Here is a 21,233-nt window from a genome sequence, read left to right as displayed (position 1 = left end):
TTTCCTTCTCTTTCCCTTCTACCTTCAGATGTGCTTTAGTCAGTCTCACCTTAAATCTTGTACTGGTTTTGCCAAGCTTTGTCTCCTTGCTTGATACGTGAACCTAGCAAAGCCATTAAGAGCCCTGTGGCTCTGGAGTTTGAGCTGCCTGGGTTCACATCTCTTGCTTACTAAGTGCATGAGCTAGGGTTGTCGTGAGTAGATGACTAAGTACATATTATACACTTAGAACAGTGCCTAACACATAATAAGTCTTTTATAGGTATTTCTTGCTACCACTCCTGTTCAATTCTTTTTCTTCTGTTAACAAAAAGCCATAGACTGTGTGGCTTGTCTCCATCACCTTTGCTTCCTATTTCCTATTTATCCTCTTCATACTTAGACTCCGCGTTGTAGCGTGTACCATTATTTTGTTGAAATTTCTCTTATAAAGGTCAACAATAACCTCTAGGTGCCCATGGTACTCATCACTCTTGACTTTTACGTGACATTATACTAAACCGCCTTCCTTTTGAAACTCTTTCTTTCTGATTTCTCCAACCTTCTACTCTCATTTCTTCCAGTTTTCTTCTTGGATGGATCCACTCTATTTTAGTATTTCCAATTTCTCTGTCCACCCCCTAATTCTGGGTATTCTCAAGTCTCTGATTTTTTCTTGGTATAATCACTCCCCTTGTGTTCTTTCCCATTATGCCTTCCAAATCTTTCACCTCCAGGTCTGATCTGCATATACCTCTAGCTTCCCAGGAATATTTCCACTGTGGATGCAACACTGCCTTGTCAACTCTCACCAATACATACAATTATACTGGTTACCTTTCACACCTACCAAATGATTCCCTTTCCTAACTAACCAGTTTCTGTTAACGAAACCACAAGTTTTCTAATTTCTTGAGATGGAAACTTTAGTGTCATTTTAAAACTATTCTTTGTCCTTCATCCTTTATATCTCACCAGAAGCTACTGTTTCCTTTTTCAAAGTATCTCTTGAGGCTGCCCCACTCTCTCCGTTCCCGGCTAGGTCTGCATGTTGTTTATATCAGATCTAACACTGCAATGAGCCCTTAACCAATTCCTCTACCCCTAGTACCTCCTTGCTCTTCTAATCTTTTCCTATATATCACTCCAAGGTTAATTTTCCTAAACTATCACTATTTTGATGACTCTAATCTGTTCGGAAACCTAAGTGACCCTCTTGCCTACTCTATCAAGCCCAAACTCCTCCATCTCACTTTTAAGGCCCTATAACCCTGCCTTTCCTGTACAGAATGTTTTATTTCCCCACAACATATTTATCATATCTATAAAAATAACCATCTTTTTTCCTGGTTCATCCCTTTTCTTTCATTCATCCATCTAAATCCTATCCAACAATTCACTGCTGCCACCCAGGTGAATTTCTCCTCTGAATCCTTTTAAATATTAGCAGTCAGGACCCAGTAGTTTAACATTTAATTATTCTCAGATTCCATAATTTACTTTAGTTTTGCCTCTTACCAGATTGTAAATTACTTGTTGACAGGAAACTCATCTTGTGCTTATTTTATCTCCCCCAATGTGTCTGACCCAGGTCTAGGCATGTAAATATTAAATAAACTTATTGGTTGAATTCGTAAGTATACTTCATTCATATGCACAATCCATTTTTTTGCTTGAAAGCCAAATTAGTTGTTTTAAGTATTTTCCATTTTGTACTTGTTTGATTTTTTTTCCACCCATATGATTTCACTAACATTATCTAATCATGGTAGATCTACATTTCTATGGGTCCTTTGTTACAACTATCATTTTTAAATAGTAAAGCATTTATTAAATAGTTTTTACAGAATCTATCTTCAGCCTTGTATTTTTCTGTTCTTTTTATTCTTTTTCTTCTGGTAAAGCACATAGAGACACATGCTTACTGCTTAGAGAAACATTACTTGGGCAGTGTGTTCGGTCAACAGCTTGAACTAGGGTTCCTCAGTGCAAGTGGACTAGACTCAAGCAGTAGCCTCTGGGCTATTGTCAAATTCTAGAATCAGTTTTCTAAATTGTTCCCTTTTTCCCACAAGTTGATAACTGCGTGTATAAAGAAAGAGAAAGAACAGGAAGTTTTTGTTACTTACTATGTGGTCAGAGTTCTTCCTTCTGAAATATAGGGTCACATTTTTCAACTTTATTAGCAAAATTGTAAATTTCCCTTAAACTGCTTCCATTGGCACCATAATTCTTACTACTGCCTTTAAGAGGTATCCACTCTCTTATCTTTCAAGATATGCTTCTATGTTATTGGCCATGGCCATTTTCTGGAAAGACTGTGGAAGAGTTTTAAAACCTTTACATGAACAGAGCCTGGCATGAAGCAAGCTACCCTCAGTCTAAAACTGAAATCTGCTTTGATTTCCCCTCTGTTACTAACTAGCTGAGTCACTTTGGGGAAATCACATAATGTATCTATATTTCATTGATCTGATCTGTAAAATGACGATAATTTGGAATGGATTTTTTCTAAGAGTCCATAAAATCTAATATTATGCTTCAGGTTATTTTTTTAGGAGCTCCTGAATACCCTTTGTTGATGTGCCAAAACGCACTGTACTTTTTTTAAAAATCTGACACCTACATCTTGATATGAAAGAATAGATGTGCTCAGGTTCTTTTTTCACCTCGAGTTCTATATGACTGTAAACCAGTCAATATCCATCACAGCCAACTAGTTCATGTTTATACCTCAACCTAAAGATTTATTATTCTTAGGGGGTTGTTTAGGCAACTACGTGTTGTGCTTGTAAATAGCTTATAGTGTTTTTTTTCACTTCAAAACTGTTTTTTTTCCAATATAGTACTCTAGTGAATTAAGAGTCCCTAATAAATAAATTAAACTAAATAGCCATTAGATTGAGAGGAAGGAATAGACATTTATTCTTCTAGTTCTCTAACCAGTGATGGATATTCAGTTTTGCAAATTCCATTTCACTATTGCCTCCTCTAGAAAAAATCTGCCCCAAAATCTGGATACTTAAATAAATAAGTGCATATTACAATTATAAAAATATCACTTAGAAATATAAAATTTTACTGTTGCCTCTACTGAAAATTGTTACAGGTATACCTCCTTTTATTACACTTCACTTTATTGCAATTCGAAGATACTGCATTTTTTTACAAATGGAAAGTTTATGGCAACCCTGTGCCAAGCAAGTCCATTGGTTCCACTTTTCCAACCGCATTTGCTCACTTCATGTCTCTCTGCCACATTTTGGTAATTCTCACAACATTTCAAATTTGTTAATTTTGATTATATTTGTTATGGTGATCTGTGATCTTTTTTCTTTTCCTGGCTGCGCCGCATGGCTTGCAGGATCTTAGTTCCCCAACCGGGGATCAAACCTGGGCCCATGGCAGTGAAAGGGCTGAGTCCTAACCACTGGGCCACCAGGGAATTCCCTGTGATCAGCGATCTTTGATGTTACTATTGCAAAAAGACTATGACTCTCTGAAGGCTCAGATGACGGTTAGCATTTTTTTAGCAATAAAGTGTTTTTTTATTGAAGTATAGTTGATGTACAATATTATGTAAGTTCCAGGTGAGCAATACATAAAGTGATTTACTGTTTTTAAAGGTTATACTTCATTTATAGTTATTATAAAATATTGGCTATATTCCCTGTGTTGTACAATATATCCTTGAGCAATAAAGTATTTTTCGATTAGGGTATGTACACTTTTTTTAGACATAATGCCATTGCACACTTAATAGACTACAGTACAGTTTAAACAAAACTTTTATATGCACTGGGAAACCAAAATTTGTGTGACTTGCTTTATTACGACATTCACTTTATTTCGGTGGTCTGAAGCCCTAACCCGCAGTATCTGAGGTATGCCCGTATTTACATGAGCATTTGTCATAAGCCGTTTATTTTGATTTTTATTTAAGGTGGTTATGTTTCCACAATTAGCAGTAAAACCTTTCATTTCCTACCTCAAGCTTTTAAAATTTCTCAACACCATATAAACTAAACCTCTTCTCTAGTGTAAATCAGGGCTGATTTTAAGCTTGCATCATTATGAGACGTGAAAGAAAATAATTTTTAATTCTACAGAGATTCACATAAGCATCTCAGAGAATAAATCACAAAGCATCCCGCTAGCCTTCAACCAATTTACAGCTTCTTTAACTCATGCCTCCCATTTCACATCATGCCTCAGTAGAGAATGACATGTCTTTCTCCATCACTACCAAAAATTCTGGTTTTCAAATCATTACTGAAGTTCAACCGAGAACCCTGCTGAGTGTATGTAGTTTTAACTTAGAGGAACCAGATACAAGAAATCCAAAGTGAGCCAACATCTTTAGGATGTCTCCGAGTGTCTGCACACTGGTTCTTCAAGATGGCAGTTAAAACTATGTTTTTGAGTAGTTAGCTTAGTTTTCTATCATTTGTTCTTCTGTTAACTGGGTGGAACCTGCTGTGTATAATTTTTAGGTCTCACAAATACAGTTATTTAACAAGCTTATTTAAACCCCTTCTGTTATAGTTCAGTTTCCAATAATAATGTTCTTTTATTTAGGCAACTCATTTTAAAACATGTTGTTATCCTTGAACTTTCAAAAAGACAAGCTAGTTTTGTGCTTAGGTGGAAAATGAATCATACATGGCTCAGGTTGGAAAACCTCTGAGACTTTAAATTTTAAACTCCTTCCCTCTCCAAGGTTTTATGTTTTTGCTGTCTAGTTAAAAATGTTATTTATAATTGGAAAGTAATGATAAAGAAATTATTTCTACTCTATACTTTTCTAATAGCCTTTTTTAAATGACTCATCTACCCATATAGGAGCAAAGAAGTAGCTTTCTCATAACCGTAAATTCAACTCTTGGTTTAGATGAATCCCTTAAGAATAAAATAAGTGGTACCTTATGTTACATAGATATGATGGTATAAAAATCTGGGCCTTAACTTTTTTATAACCTTGCCCCAGTTTGTGGCCATTTTGCCTTCTATCTTAGAAGCACTGGTTATTTTTTCCTACCCTGTCTTCTCTGAAGCTGTAATGACCGTGATTGATCTTATCCTGGAATACAAACTTGAACCATCTGTACACGGGCATAAATGTATTGTTTTCTAAGGAATGATGCACCATGTCACTAAAAACTCAAGTGTTTGAAGTAAGATGGGTGGATGATGTTAAGATTATATTTTACAACAACGACAATAAAAAACAGCACCAACACCTTGAATTAGAAATTGGAAGGGAGCAGTGGAAGACAAAAAGATGGAGTTAAACCGATAGTCACAAGTTTACATGTAATTGGACAGTGTTTGTCTAGGACCAGAGCTCCTAATGGAAAATGTTCTCTCCCCTAAAATCGCATAAAGTGGTACAGGTGTTACAGAACTTTTTGTACAGCACTTAGACTAGAAAATCTTAAAACAAAAATGGTTTGTGGATTGGTTGTTTTAGAAATTCATACTTTGAGAGAATATATTTTGGTACAGTATTCAAACCCTTTACATTAAGAAACAAGGCGAATCCCATGTCAATTCCTGTCTTAGTCATGGCACACACACACAGACACACACAAACACACAGACACACACAAGCTAATTATAATGCACCAAATGAGATACAAACTAAAAGAAAAAAATATTACTTATACAATTAGATATTTCCGTTTTCTCTAATCAAAGTACTCTAGAAATAGAGTTTTTATGAATAGGAAAGTTTCTCAGCTCCCAATTAAATTATACTGACAAGCCACCAGTGTACACCATTTTACTTCATAATTTAAATCAGTGAATTAAAATGTTGACATTTCTGTTTTCTTTATCCATAGATTTTTAAATAACATTCTAAAAAGAATTTTTACAAGCTATGGTATTCATTTGAAGATAAGATATGTTTTCAGGATCTTATCAATTCCTTATACGACATCAGTCTTGCCAAAATATATTCAAAATCTTATTTCAGAAATGTATTACTGTACTTTGGCACACAAATTAGGTAACTCTGTCTTTATCAATACATTTTCCCAACAGAGGATTACCACCTTAACAGTCACGGTAACTCCTATTGCATGATTTCTGTGGTTTGTGACTTTGTATTCGGTGTTGATGCATGCCGGTCATAATAGTACTAATGTAGCTGTTGTTTTTATCTGATATTTAATGTTATGTTTTCTTATATTAGTAACCTTTTACAACATTTGCCCCAGTTGAATCACTTTGTCTGCTTAGTAAAAAAGTCCAAAAAAAATTTTATTGTTATTTTTCTTAAAAGTCTTTGGCTTTATCTTAATCATATGGCTTTGTTCTTTAGTGTTTGGGAAATCAAAACCTTTGTCGGGGGGGGGGAGGAGAGAAGTGTTTCTAGAAACACAGGATATATTAGGAAGTTAATTCAACCCCAAAAGATGTATGTGGGACATGGCAGCCATTTTACATTGTCTTACAAATCAACTCTAGAGTATTATTTTAACCTAAATGTGTTGATTTTTTTCTGCATCTTATAAGTAGGTAGATTTTATAATTCCGTAACCAGTGAAATGTTTCCTCTTTGCATATTAATACTGGAGGATATTTGATCATGATAGAAATTAGGGAGATGTGGAGTGTACTTAGTATTTAAAGCATACAATTTATTACAGATACTATCTTTTAAAACTTTAAAACTTTGTCTTTTCTGGATTTAGGGTCCCCCTGGACCACCTGGACCTCAAGGACTACAAGGGCCAAAGGTTATTCTTTATTTTACTTGTTTCCGTTTACTACATATGGTGCAGAGAATCCCATATTAAATATATGTATCTCTGAAAATCAATCTTACAAAATACCGGAGGAGCTGAGATCAACAATATTGCTTAAGAGAGCTGAGAATAGAAATTGAGGTCTGGGGCTTCCCCGGTGGCACAGTGGTCGAGAGTCCGCCTGCCGATGCAGGGCACACGGGTTCATGCCCTGGTCCGGGAAGATCCCACATGCCACGGAGAGGCTGGGCCCGTGAGCCATAGCCGCTGAGACTGCGCGTCCGGAGCCTGTGCTCTGCAACGGGAGAGGCCACAACAATGAGAGGCCCAAGTACCGCAAAAAAAAAAAACCAGAAAACAGAAATTGAGGTCTGGGCTGAAGGAAGAGGGATCAGAAAAAAGAAAAATTAGGAAAGAAGGGAGAGAAATAGAAATGGCATTAAATTTAGAAGGAGGACATTCAGAAAAACAGAATATTAAACAAAGGAAAAACAAGTTTTACAGAAATTGTAAGTGTAAAGAAACACTAAATGTGGTGTATGGAAAAAGGCAAATATTTAAATTGAAAGAAAATTTACTCTGACACCAAAAAAGTTCCTTTCTTTCAATCCTTTCATAATAAAAAGAACAAGAAAAGTTTCAGCATGACGCATTCACAAATGACAATTTTAGGAATCACTTTCAGTCATTTTATAACACATCCTGCTATATATATATATATTCAAATGTTCTTCCATTTAAATTTCATCTAATAGAACATACCAACTATGAACAGTAGAAACCCAATTACTTGATTATATCTAAAATTTATTGGTAATGTTAGCTTTTTCCCTCCAAACTTAAGCTTATTAAACCACGTTTGATCAATTAATACATGGCCAGCGATTCTGGCTTTTCAGACCTGAGCTACACGTGTTGAAATACGACTTTCATCATTGGGTTTCTTGTAGGAGATTCAAGTGGTGTCAAAATCCATCTTTTGTTTATGCCTTTAGGCAGTTTATTTGCTAAATCTACCTCATACACACACACGCACACACACACACACACACACACACACATATCAGCTTTTGTACTTTTTCAAGATACTTAAAAACTGAAAGCTAGCACATAGAAACAATTATTTTTCTATTATTAAAAGGAATATGCAGTAAAATATTACTGAGGTCCTTGGCTATGTGAGATATATTTAGAACATAGATGCTAATTTCAAACAGATTTCATGTATAACGTTACTGTAGGTTTGGGGATTTTTTATTTTCTATTTCTCCTCCACATTCTGCTCCCTAAGAGATATAACACAAAAAATGCCCCAATCATATGAGGTCTTTATCCCTGGTAAGCAAGTTGGCCTGGATCCCTATTCTTTAGTATCTTGGTGAGCTGGACTAGAAAACCTAGACGGAAATCTGTAGATTCCTTTTTCCTCTGTGTAGAGTCAACCAAGATCTAAGTTCCTTGCTTTATGCCCCCACTTGACTAAGTCTCCAGAAGCAAAATTGTCCTCAATGCTAAATATGTACCTTATTCCATACAAACCTCAAAACCTTCTGGGACTTGATTCTTCTTTATAGCCCAAAGGCCTACAGAAGCCCCAAAAGCACTTGACCCAAAGAAGGCTACCTAGCTACCTAGCCAAGAAAGCTATATCATTAAAACCTACATCCCCTGTGTTTTATAATCCAATTGCTATTCATTCACTAATTACATTAATCAACAATTAATTTGGGGCCTCTATTCCATGGTAAATACTGATACCTAGTAAAGATACTAGGATATAGCAAGGGGTTTTATTTTATTTATTTATTTTTGGCTACGTTGGTTCTATTGTTACTGCACGCAGGCTTTCTTTAGTTGCGGCATGCAGGGGCTACTCTTCGTTGCAGTGCACAGGCTTCTCATTGCGGTGGCTTCTCTTGTTGCGGAGCACGGGCTCTAGGCGCACGGGCTCCAGTAGTTGTGGCTCGCAGGCTCTAGAGCGCAAGCTCAGTAGTTGTGGCACACGGGCTTAGTTGCTCCGCGGCATGTGAGATCTTCCCGGACCAGGGCTCGAACCCGTGTCCCCTGCATTGGCAGGCGGATTCTTAACCACTGCGCCACCAGCAAAGCCCAGCAAGGGGTTTTAACAAGGAGCTTTTAGCCCAGGGATGGAGAAAGGCAAGTAAAGGCACAATTATTAATAAACAGAGTAAGTGCATTGGTTAAGATGTGTACAGGAAGGCTCCTCTCTGCCTTGGGGTCAAGGATGACTTCGAGCTGAAACTGAAAGGCAGGAAGAAATTGGCCAAGTGAATGTCTAGACAAGTAGGGTAGGGGAGGGTTGTTAGTCATACTCCCTTACCTCTTACCGTGCCACCCTTCCCACTATGCCAGCACTCTGGCCCACCTCGTACACGCCACAATGATCTTGTAATTGAGATCTTGGCTTAGTTGATACAGTCCTTCATGCTTTCCATTATCTCCCCTTGAGAAGTCCTTCATGCTTTCCATTATATCCCCTTGGGATAATTGCGGGGAGTTGTGCCTATGACCAGGAGTCAGCAAATTCAGCACGGGGCAAATATAAAACCCATTCTCACTCAGGACACACAGCCTCAGACTGAATGGGAACCTATCCAAATTAGCATTCCTCCTTCCTTTATCAGACAAGGACTGTTTGACTTCTTATACATCAAACAACTCTTTACAAACTACTTTTGGTGGGTGCAGGATAAATGAATAACTCATGAATTATATTTTCCTTTAAACATTTGTGGGTCACATTTTGAAGGGAAAAGCATAGCAACCATTACTGGACCCAGAGTGCTGACAAGTATTCAGACTGCATGAAACTAGGGCTTAGCCAGTTGCATCCAACCTTAACAGACTTGTTGGTGGCAAAATAAATGTTGCCGCTACCACAAAGAGCAGGAAATCTGGAATTTTTTAAAAAAGGATTTTTTCCTTTTTTCTTTTTTTTTTTCATGTGTTTGTCATGCCTTCCTTTAACATTTGGAAGGCTCAGATTTCACACTATGACCAATAGCTCTTAAAGTTCTAACCAGGGAAAGCAACTCTAACCATTTCAATATTGTGGTTTATAACATCACCAAACAAGCCTTTCTAGAAAAATACAGCCTCAAGTCAGTTCCCTTGGAAATCTGTCTGCGAGGCAGGCTACTCATACACTCCAAAGAATTGTTTTTACAAAGTTTCCGAGGTGTGGGCATCAGAGAGATTTATAATGGGGTCTACATAAATGACCCATTGATATAAAATAATATCTTGTCTTTCAAAGAATTTGTTCAGTACCTTTACAATTGAAAAGTAACTGGACATTTGTTGTTTGAATAAATCTCTAGCACATTGTTTAAATTTATCTTTAATGGAACACCTTCAGTTAAGAAAAAATAAATCCATCTATTTTGGGTTTGTCAAGGGTTCTAATAAATCACGACATGGATAGTAAATTCAGTTCGTTCCTAGCATAGTATAGGAAATTGAATTGATTCAAAAGTAATTTTCTGTGGATTAAGATATTATCTGATATATTATATCCTTCAGTGAGGCTTATCTGGAAATAGCACATTCACAATCATTATGAATTTGTATTCACGGTTCAAACAATGCCAGGTTAAATATTATAAACATATGGGGCCTTTCATTTTACTCTTTCTTGAGTTAACTACCATGTTTTTGCTTTTTTCTAAAATTGGAAAATAAGAGAAATCATACAGAATTTTAAGGAGGAAAAAATTAACTATTATTTTAATAATTTTTAAAACTATTACTAATAATAAATTTTAAAAACTAATAGTTAAAAATTAACTATTATTTTTAAATTAATTAAAAAATTAATTATTGAGGCGTATAGGTTGTTCCTGGAGGATATGGTCAGCCATCAGATGATTTCAGTTTTCTTTCACCAAATTCTTATAGTCTGAATCTCACATGAGGGGAAAAAATAAAAACACTGAATCTTAGCGATATGTAAGTATTATTATACGTAATATTCAAAAAAAATGTTATTTTGGAATTCCCCAGCGGTCCAGTGGCTAAGACTCTGGGCTTCCACTGCAGGGGGTCCGGGTTCGATCCCTGGTGGGAGAACTAAGATCCTGCATGCCACACAGTGTGGCCAAAAGAAAAAAAAAACATTATTTCACTTTGTATAGTCATGTGGTATGATGTAATAATGTACTTGAATTATGGTGCATTTGCTGAAAGTTAAATTGTACTGTTACCAACTAGCATCATTTTTTGCCTCATTTTTACTTAGTGTAGTATGCTACCAATAATAAATAAGAAGCTAGCCATCAATTTTTATCTTAACAGGGAGAGCCAGGATCTCCAGGAGTCCCAGGAGTTGATGGAGAGCAGGTAATTTTCAAAGACATATACTGTCATTTAAAGCATCATTATTGATGAGCTTTTGTTATAGGTTTGAAGACCAAAAGGCATGAGTGTTGATTTATGATATTCTCTTTTTTTTTCTTACCTTCTGTTCTAGAGACTACATTAACTCTAAAAAGCAATTGGTTTTAAATTAGGCATTAGTTTTCTTTGTACAAACATACAAGTTATATGATGCTTTAGATTTGCCTTAATAATCCCTATCAATCTACCAATGACATCTCTGTGAATTTTTATTAGACTTGTAAGATAATTACCAATTTAGTAAGAATTGCCTAATTCTTGTCAGTGAATACAAATAATTCAAGATTTAAAGCTGTGACGGTAGTTTCCACAAAATTAGATATTGCTTACATGTGTAATTTTGACATTGTTGTCTTTTCCCAAATAAAGACTGTACCTAATTTTCTAGATCATTAGAAAAGACAGAAACAAGCAGGACACTTGTAGCTTTGTAGAATATGGCAGTATCTCCGAGGGTTTCCCCTAAAACAGAGGTTAACAAACATTTTCTATAAAGGACCAGATAGTAAATGTTTTAGGCTTTTCAGGCCATAGACATTCTCGATCCGATTTTTTGAATGCCACTTAAATTTTGTTTTAAATAAACATTCAGCCTGTACAAAAACAATTCCTGGGCTGGATTTGGCCTGTAAGCCATGGTTTGCCAACCCCTGGTAGAAATGAATCTGACTAGGAGAGTGTGGACAGTATTCAGAATTCAGAATCTAATCACAAGGATGAGTTTCAAGATTTTTGATGTTTTCTGGGCTTCCATTATTTACCTAAGAAATGGCTAAAATCAAGAAGATCATAAGAGATCAAAGACGTTCTTGATACAGTTTGTGAAATATCCTTCTCAGGAGATAGTATTAGATAAGAAAATTAAGAGAAGGGTTATTTTAATATCAGAGTTGTATATTGAAATCATATAACATCACACTAAATTAACATGTGGTAGTTATAAAAGAGACTTTAGATGATCTGCTATATCCATTAGAGATCACATTAGCATTTAAAAATCTGATGGTATTACCTCCCCCAGTTAGTCATTGTAAATAATTTGACATACATAATGACATACTACATGGTATGTCATCCCTACATATACAATAGCTGAATTTTTTTTCTATAGTCTTCACAAGGTCTTCTTCTACTCCTAGGTCCAGTGGGTTGGCTCTCCTGCTGCTCTCTTTTACTAGATTCCTGAAACCAACCAGGATCTGATTAACTATAAGATCCATCTATCTATTTAGGTACCTACCCACCCACCCACCCACCTAGTGGGTGACTCTGAAGTAGGTGCTATGAAACAGATATACGTAACAAGAAAAGACAAGTTCCTGTCCTTAAGTAGTTTTTGTTTTTTGTTTTTTGTTTTTTTGCGGTACGCGGGCCTCTCACTGTTGTGGCCTCTCCCGTTGCGGAGCACAGGCCCCGGACACGCAGGCTTAGCGGCCATGGCTCACGGGCCTAGCTGCTCCGTGGCATGTGGGATCTTCCCGGACTGGGGCACGAACCCGTGTCCCCTGCATCGGCAGGTGGACTCTCAACCACTGCACCACCAGGGAAGCCCACTTAAGTAGTTTTTAGTATAGAAAATATGAACAGGTTAGTGCAACCAGGGATCCCTATAACCATAACTAAAATAACTATGATCATCTCTGCTGAAGGATGGGCCATCTGGTCATACTGCAGTGAACCTCCTTAGATGAAAACGCTTAACGATATACATTAATTTCAGTATTAGTATCACAAAATTCCTATTTTTTGCATTCAAAATACACATATATCTGTTTCCTCACTGTAAAAAGAGAATAAAAATCACATCTTGGATCACCTCATAGAGATGTCACGAGAACAAAATAATAACACTGGAAAAGTGGAAGTATTTCTAAGCATTAATTGAGTATTAGTATATACTGAATGATCTACCTGTCTGTAGATGGGACCATTGAAAACTGTTGGTGATTGGAACCTCTACCTGCATTTAATAGGAATAGAGGGATATAATGAGTGGAGATGTGAAAATTTTATTTGGACCTTTGTTACTATAACACTAGGTCCTGCTTCAAAATGTATATTGTGCATTAAGCCCATTAGTTTGTTTTCAGGACTGGTGATATAGAATTAGCTGCCAGGTAAAAATGTGGAATCAGGAGAAATGACGTCAACACTTACATTCCTGCTTTTCATACTTAAATGGCCTAAGTAATAGAATTTAATCTCTTCCATTACAAGAGGAAATAGTATTGATTCAATGTAGAAGTTTGCTATAAGAGATAACTCTACCTAAAAATGAAAATCAGAATCATCTCAGCCTGAGGCCCATCTATTGGCAAAAGTAATCTGGAATTCTATTTTCCCTATTATGTAACCATCCATGGTCAGTATGATTCTTAAGTGCAAACCATATCATTTGTAGGGACTCAAAGGTTCAAAGGGAGACATGGGGGACCCAGGTATGCCAGGTGAAAAAGGAGGAATTGGACTTCCTGGATTACCGGTATGTTTATATTTTTAAAGATGTATTCATATTAAGATAAATTAAATAATCAGAAAATAGTTGTATTATTAGCTGCAGTCTCATCTAATGGTTCATTTAATATTTTTATTATTAAATATTTGAGGTGTTTTTGGTTAATTACTACAACTAAGGCTCTAGAAGAAATTTTAAAGCAGCTAACCAAATGAATTATAAAATAAACCTTTATGCTTTCCTGAATTATTTTCACTAGAAGATAGTAAAATAAATAGAGTTGGTCATTAATGTAGGATGTAACTGATCATTTTTACATAAACAATAATAAAAAAACTAAAAAATACAAAATAATTAAAAAACAGATTACTCTGGAAGTGTTCTCCTTATGTTACAGTATTATGGGATGGTGTTTTTATGGTTTCCCCCATAATTTTTACTGAGAATTTGGAGAGGGAAGTGTAGAAAAATGTAGGGAAAATAATATAGAAAACCTCACCACCCTAGATCATTTTGTAAAACAAGGAAATGTGTAAATAAGTGTCAGTGAAAACGAAGTTAAAGGACTGCTATTTAAAGTCAGCACCACCATTAAAAATATAACAGTTATAATTGGATATATTTAGCAATGTATAAGTTTAACCAATCAAGCATAACTTAGTTTCATTTACTTTATCATTTATTTCACATATCATGCACAATCCCAGGGATCTGAGGAAGCTTGCTGTTTAGCTTGAGACTAAAATGCAAGGGGATAAATCCTTCTCTTACATTATCATGTGCATGATATTATAAAAATTTCAAGAGGATGATGGATTTGGGGAGAAAATTCAGCTGTTCCTTACTTGACCAGCTCAACTCTTAATGGTTATTTGTAGGGTGCCAATGGAATGAAAGGAGAAAAAGGAGACTCGGGATTGCCAGGTCCTCAGGGTCCTTCCGTAAGTCCATGGGGGCTGAACTTCCATGGTTCCCGAAAAACTCTGAAATGGGCCAATTATTCACCGACTTCAACCTGTGCCAGATGGCTTATCAACAGTAGAAAGGCCATGAACCTCTTGGTCTGTCAAACTGTAGAAGAAATATCTGTCAGCCTTGTACAGCGAGAGACAAAAGCATCTCAGAGGTCTGAGTTAGAAGCGATTTTTCAGAGGACTATCTAATCCCGAGGAGAAAATCAATGGTTTTCCCACAATGCTTTTGGATAGAGCTCTGTGAATGTAGAACCTACGTTCTTTTTTTCTCCAGAGCCCTGTTGTTGCTTAGTGAAATATTTGAGAGTTTAATAGTAGTTGTAGCATTATGGCATTTCTTGGTAATCAGTTGCTTCCTTTTCTTTTAATGTGCTTTTGATTTATTCTGGCTTTTGTAGAACAACTGTATTTTTTTTAAGTATTTTTATTCTCACGAAGGAATTTCCAAATGTAGAGAATCAAATGCATCACTTCTTCCAGTATCCTTCTTCCTCTGCAGCCATTAATGGCCTTAGCAGAAGCCCAGCATGAGATTCAAGCCTAACTGCCTTATCTAAATGAAGTAACCAAATTCATGTTTATTTTTCGGACATGCAGATCATAGGCCCACCAGGCCCACCAGGTCCCCATGGCCCACCAGGCCCCATGGTAAGTTTCCCTTCTCTCCAAAATATAATCATTTGTTTAAGAGCATGCTACCAGAGGAAACATGAACACACCCCTCAAAACAGCCAGCTTGTATGTTGTACTACTCTCTGTGGAATGGACAAAAAATAGGGGGTGCTTTTCTGATTGTAAAAGTGTTGTCTTTCACTCTCCCAGGCACATCTGTTGGAAAGAGATAGGGTAGTTTTGTGATAGGAAAGTTGAATAAGCAGATTTGGCAAGCTTTACTCCACTCTTAGGGCATGAACATTGGAAAATCATTTTAACCAACCACTGTTCTAGGCCATTAATAGCATAACAAGATTAATAATTGTAGCCATTAATGAATGTTTCTAACCAACTTTGAGGATTGAGACCCTTTAATGAAATGTTCAATAAGAACATTTAGAAAATAATATGATAAAAATTGTCTCACTTCCACAGATGATATATATTGTTGGATCTTTTTCTTTTCACTTTTAAATACTTCTGTAAATACAGTGTTTACTGTAAGTATCCCTCAGTGACCAGTGGAGGCAATGACTGTGTCCTCATAGAACTTATGTTCAGTGAGGAAGGTAGCCATTAAACCAGCATAATTCTCCAAATATCTACCTAATGACAGTTTTGTTAAGGCTAGAACTAGAAGGCAGAATGCTTCAAATGCTTTTGACTAGGATAGGTTGGGGACAAGTCAGGCAGTCTCTAAGGTCACATTTGTCTCGACAGTGTCCCGATAAACCATATGTCTTCAATCATAGAGATTAAATAAACTGTCGGTCACTCTTTCCTCCTGTTGTGCTCCAAGAAAGAACATCGTTGGAATGATCTAAACCACAGAGCGTAGCCCCAGACCCAATCATCTATTTCTTACTAAGTGCCGTTTCTATTTCATACCACAAAACAATTGTAATTAATCTGATTTTCTTAAAACTAAACAGTGCTTTAGGAATCAAGCAAGTGGCATACTTTTGGCGTTTTAATACTCCCGTCACTTTAAGTTAGAAAATTAAATTTTAAAATGCTATATCCATTCATATCATAAAATTAATTAGTTTAAAGGAATTTAAAACCATTTCTAAAGTGAAATAAGAATTCTTGATAAAATGGCCATGTCCTGAAAATGTTTATCCATAACATATCCAAAGGGAAAATGTTATTCCAGTGTAGACATATGTAACAAATATCTATGTGTTGCTTGCTTAAAAAAAAAAAAACTTTTTCCTACTGTTGTATGATTTTGCTGATGAGTATTTAAATACTCCTGTCTCCAAATAGTTCATTTAAATGACTTGAAAGTTTAAAGCAATCCACAGTAATCTTTAGTTAATATAGGTTGACTGATTAGTCTCTATACTTAGATTTTCCGCAAAATACAGGGGAAAAGCCCTGATTCATGAACGTGTTGTGACTTCCTTCCACTGATAAATAATAGTTACAAGAGCCTTGAATAATTCATCTTTGTAAAAATGAATGCATTCTAAATAATAATGTTTAGCACTCCTGTACTAGAATCCTTTTCTTAGCCTTGAAGAAATAATGCAACAGGGTTCCAAACTTGACTGTCATCTCCTCATTTTCTTGCTCCTTTAGATTTCTTAAAACCTTGGGTCTAGAGCAGTTAGTAATTGAAAAGGTCTCCTCTTCACTGGTACTTAAAGTTCAAAATTTTTTTAGCAAATTTTAAACTCATAAGGTATCTCACATATTCCACCTAGATTTTTTTAAATAGGGATTTGAGAAAGAGAAGTAGTGTGGGTCCACAAACACTTTTTTTTTTTTCTTCCATATAACCCTGGCAGATTCCCCCCTCCCTCTCACAGGTATTTAGCAGAAAGAATTGCTGTTAATGAATTTCCTATTACAGAGGAATCCAAGAGCTAGAAGGAACTTTCACTAGGTATTAGCATCCGCTGGCCTGCCTTTAGCTATAGCTCAAACAAAAAGATTCTTGTTATACATCTCTTTTGTTACTTTATATAATAGTAAGTAGTCACTTCTGCTGGGAAAAAGTGAATCAATTCTTAATTAAAAGCTGTGTATTCCATTTTCAGGGACCCCATGGACTTCCTGGACCAAAGGTAATCCAACAAATCCCTTGATTATTTGATGGCTGTTTCATTGTTAATCGTGGGGAAGCATGACAGAAGCATGTCTGTCCTGTCTTATTTATTTGTCAAGTAATGTTGATAATCTTTAAGCCTTTAAGTATCCAGATGTTTAAATTTCACAACAAAGAATGACTTACAACAAATTTAAGTGATATCACCTAGAGATGAATTAGTCCTCATTTTGCCTTTTTCCTTGTCACTATGTAAGTTTCTTAAGTTACTAATCATAATATACTCAAAATCAACATTCTAAAAGGAAAAAAAAAGTGAATCTGATGACATTTCTCAGACTAGTCCAGATGCTCTTTCTTAGTATGGTATCTTTAGTTGTATATTCAGATGTTATTAGTTGATACTTCTTGCTTGTCATATAGCAGTACTGCATCTAAATGCTTTAATTATCCAGCATCTTAATTTTGTACTCCCCCAGAGGTCACTAGTCTAGAATGAGGTGAGGTATATCAAGTATGCTGTACTGAGGAGAAGGTTACATCACATACACGTATTCTATACTCTGAATTAACAAGAGAACAATGGAGAATATCCCTTCCTTGGAGAATTATTGCAGTTTGTATTGTGAAGATGGATGAAGGTGCATTCTTTGCCTTTGTGTAGACCGAGAAGACACCTTGGAGGATTAAAATGAGCCCTGAAAGACATGCTTCTTCTTTCAGTGAGCATATGTGATGAGGACGTATGTTCTGATCTCAGCTTTGCCACTGACAGGCTGTGTCACCTTGGGGAGATTATATACCCTCTCTAATCCTTCATTTACTCAACTAGGTAACTTACCTCAGAGTGTTGTGATGATTTAATGAGGTGTGATTATAGAATACTTCGCAGAATATCCAGTGCAGCTGTTAATAAACATCCAATAAACGTCAGTTGTTATTGTAATCTTGTGTTTGGATGCTTTGTTCTGAACAGAAGAATTTATCTAGTCCTCAAGGCTGCCTGAGAAAAGGTTCCATGACTCCTGCAACCTCCTCAGTAGTGAGTTGATGCATTGAAATGGAGAGGGGGTGAGGGGACACATAAATGCAGTGTTGGCAATAAGAATCAGAAAGCCTAGAGGTGGCCCACCCTCTCCTCTGAGCACTCCCGCTGACCCCCCAGCTTTAGGGGTGGCAGAGGGATTGGTCTGACTCCAGAAACCTGAGTTTCCTTTTCAAGATGAAGCAGGTGACCCACCCAAGAAAGGAAAGAGTTCGTGCCTCTTTATTCTTCTTAGAATGCCTTACCTTCTGATAAGGCCAGTGATTGACAGTGTCTCAGTGGCGTGGATTATAGTTTAGGGTAAGAACATTTTTGTTGGGGTCAAAAGAGAGCTTATCTATCAGCTCTGTGGTCTAGGTACTTATCTAGCCTTCTTGGGCCTCCTTCCCCACACTGGACTAAATAATATTTCCTCTGTTGACTTCTGTTTGGATTTTAAGGTACCACTAAAGACCAGATTAATTGTAATGACTCAAGCCAAAGCCACCAAGATTGAGTTTCTAATTCTATGAGTGATTCAGTTACCCCATCACCATTACATTAATAGATGCCCAAGATCCTTCTGATATCTACAGGGCAATGATTCACTTTGCCTACACTTAACTTCAGTTGTTATTTAAATCATAGATTTCAGAGAATTATAAAGTTGAAAACATCTCATAGCTTACCTGTGCTAGTTCCTTGATTTTATAGATAATAAACTATAGGCTCAGGAGATTTAGGTTATTTGCTCTAAATTACTGTGCCAATCAAATGACAGATCTGGGGCTAGAATTTAGGTTCAGAGTTGAAATTTGAAATTTTTGCCCCAGAATTTGATTGTTTAAACTTACCTTCTCAGTTAACGCCCATTCCTATCAATGCATGATTCCTCACCAAAGAACTTCATAGCCTACCAAGGCTGCCCTGCCTATTCATCATCTTAAATCACTTGCTGAATGAAAGTCCACACACATGCAAAAGCCCTGAATCTCAAGTTTAGACCAGTTAACTGCAGTTGACTACTGAGCCTTGGCTTTAATCTCACATTGACTCTAGCTCTGGGACATTCCCAGGATCACACTTTACCAACCATAGAATATTTGGCTTTCCTACAGTGGCAGCATTACAAACTCCCTCTCCTCAGAGCTGCCAAACTCCATTAGGTCATGCCAATGTGTTTATTATTTTGTGACCCCTTTGAAAGTTCAATTATATAGCATGGTTCCATGGATGACTCTAGCTCACTGTTTCCTAGAATTTCCTGATGAGAAGAATCACCTGGGAGACATTAAAAATACCATTCCTGTGCTGCTATGGTCCAGGTGGTGCCCTGGACTCTTTAACAAGTACTGCACTGATTTGCACCATCAAGCAAACGGGGGAAATACTGCCCAGATTAATAATCCCTCCTGCCATGTAAGCATAACCTCTCCCCTCTCCCACCTCTACCACTCAGGACTCTATAGGACATTTAAAACTGAAATCATCTTCCTTCCACAAGTCTTTCAAGATTTTCTTGATGAGATTAATATCTGTACTTAAAAGCTGAAAAGGGAACAGGTCAGAATTCTATTTCTAACATGCTGCTGCCGAGAGAAAATAGTGTATTACATTCTTAGGTTTTTAAAAACAGAGTCAAGAGAATTTATCACTTATCATGGCTTTTGTATTGTCACCTTAAGTTAAATTCAAACTTACTTTATTCTGAGATTGGACAGATAGACAGTTAGTAAAGCCACATGTAAGTTCTGTGATCTTCACATTCTCTCCTAGGATTGGCTCTTTGTTGTCTGTTCTATTGATTAATCCTTGTAGGGACCTGACTTGCAATGTCAGTGAATGAGGATTCACCAAATGGCATTGCTTCAAAAGTCAGTTGCTACATTTTTAGCTCATTCCCCTGGGCAAAATGCTTAAAGGCTTAAAATATTCATATATATAACACTGTCCTGCATATTCCAGTTTTCCATTCCAGCAGAGTGAGTCTTTCCTGCTCAGCCTCCTTCAGTGTCCTCCACTCCGATTGTCTTTGATTTACTTGGTCAGAACAATGTAGCATAACACCAATTTCCTTGAGGTAAAACTGAAAACTTCGCAGCTCAGACAAATACATTTTGCTTGTAAGGAGCACACTTTCTCAGGAGTTCTGCTTCCTAGAATATTATTTAATTGTCAATTTCAGTTTGTTACTTCTTAAAGTTTTTCAGATTATTTTTGAACTAATGCCAGACAAATCTAGCCTGACTCTGCTGTTACCTAAAACTGGAATCTGCAACCATTTCAGAGACTGGCTCTCTTCTCTCGAAGTTGAAACACCCATGATAGCAACCAAAATCGGCATTTGCTTTTGCATTTAGGGTGAACCAGGGTTAAATGGTGTTAAAGGATTGAAGGGTGAACCAGGTCAAAAGGGTGACAGAGGACCCCTTGGTCTTCCAGTAAGTAAAGAAAACTTTCCATTTCAGTGCAAATCTCAGACTTTTCTTTCTACCCTAAGAACGAACTCTGGTTTACTCAGTGACCATCTTATGGTTGAGATTTCTGTAACTGGAAAACATACTGTGTTCGCACAGAGCTCGGCCCAGTTTTGTTTTCTCTCATGTCTGCTCTCGTGTCAGAGGAAGAGCCCGTGACAAACAATGCCATAAATGTTCTGTCGTTCAATTACATACATGTCAACCTTCCTCTTTTAACGCTGACGATTCTTCTCCCATCACCCTCCCCTTTAAAAAATTATTATGCAGATTATTTCATAATTTCTCCCAAATGTTTTTATTATTTAGTGTAGTGTCAAATCCTCCCTCATTTTTTATTTTTTCTTCTTCAATACCAAAAAACGATAGCCCCCTGTTAGTGGAAGGTATGCAATTGGCCATTGTTGAAGGCGTGGGGTCAGTGCTGTGGTTCCTTACATTAATCAATC

At 36.6% G+C, this 21,233-nt stretch overlaps 1 protein-coding gene across 2 annotated transcripts in view; it reads left to right on the top strand.

Moving 5' to 3' along the window:
• The window catches only part of COL25A1 (collagen type XXV alpha 1 chain), a 461,595-nt gene that overhangs the window by 428,392 nt on the left and 11,970 nt on the right, over positions 1-21,233 (top strand). The window contains exons 24-30 of one of the 2 annotated variants that reach the window (XM_065877601.1): positions 6,025-6,048; positions 6,678-6,722; positions 11,046-11,090; positions 13,549-13,629; positions 14,481-14,543; positions 15,174-15,224; positions 17,276-17,302. In XM_065877601.1, coding sequence (XP_065733673.1) covers positions 6,025-6,048; positions 6,678-6,722; positions 11,046-11,090; positions 13,549-13,629; positions 14,481-14,543; positions 15,174-15,224; positions 17,276-17,302 — 336 coding nt within the window. Of the gene's footprint in view, positions 1-6,024; positions 6,049-6,677; positions 6,723-11,045; positions 11,091-13,548; positions 13,630-14,480; positions 14,544-15,173; positions 15,225-17,275; positions 17,303-20,667; positions 20,749-21,233 lie in introns of both variants that reach the window. The other variant, XM_065877600.1, reaches the window with a different exon arrangement.

This window comes from Phocoena phocoena, chromosome 5, assembly GCF_963924675.1.
Source record: "Phocoena phocoena chromosome 5, mPhoPho1.1, whole genome shotgun sequence".
Taxonomy (NCBI): Eukaryota; Metazoa; Chordata; class Mammalia; order Artiodactyla; family Phocoenidae; genus Phocoena; species Phocoena phocoena.
This window is presented reverse-complemented; position numbering and strand designations above follow the sequence as displayed.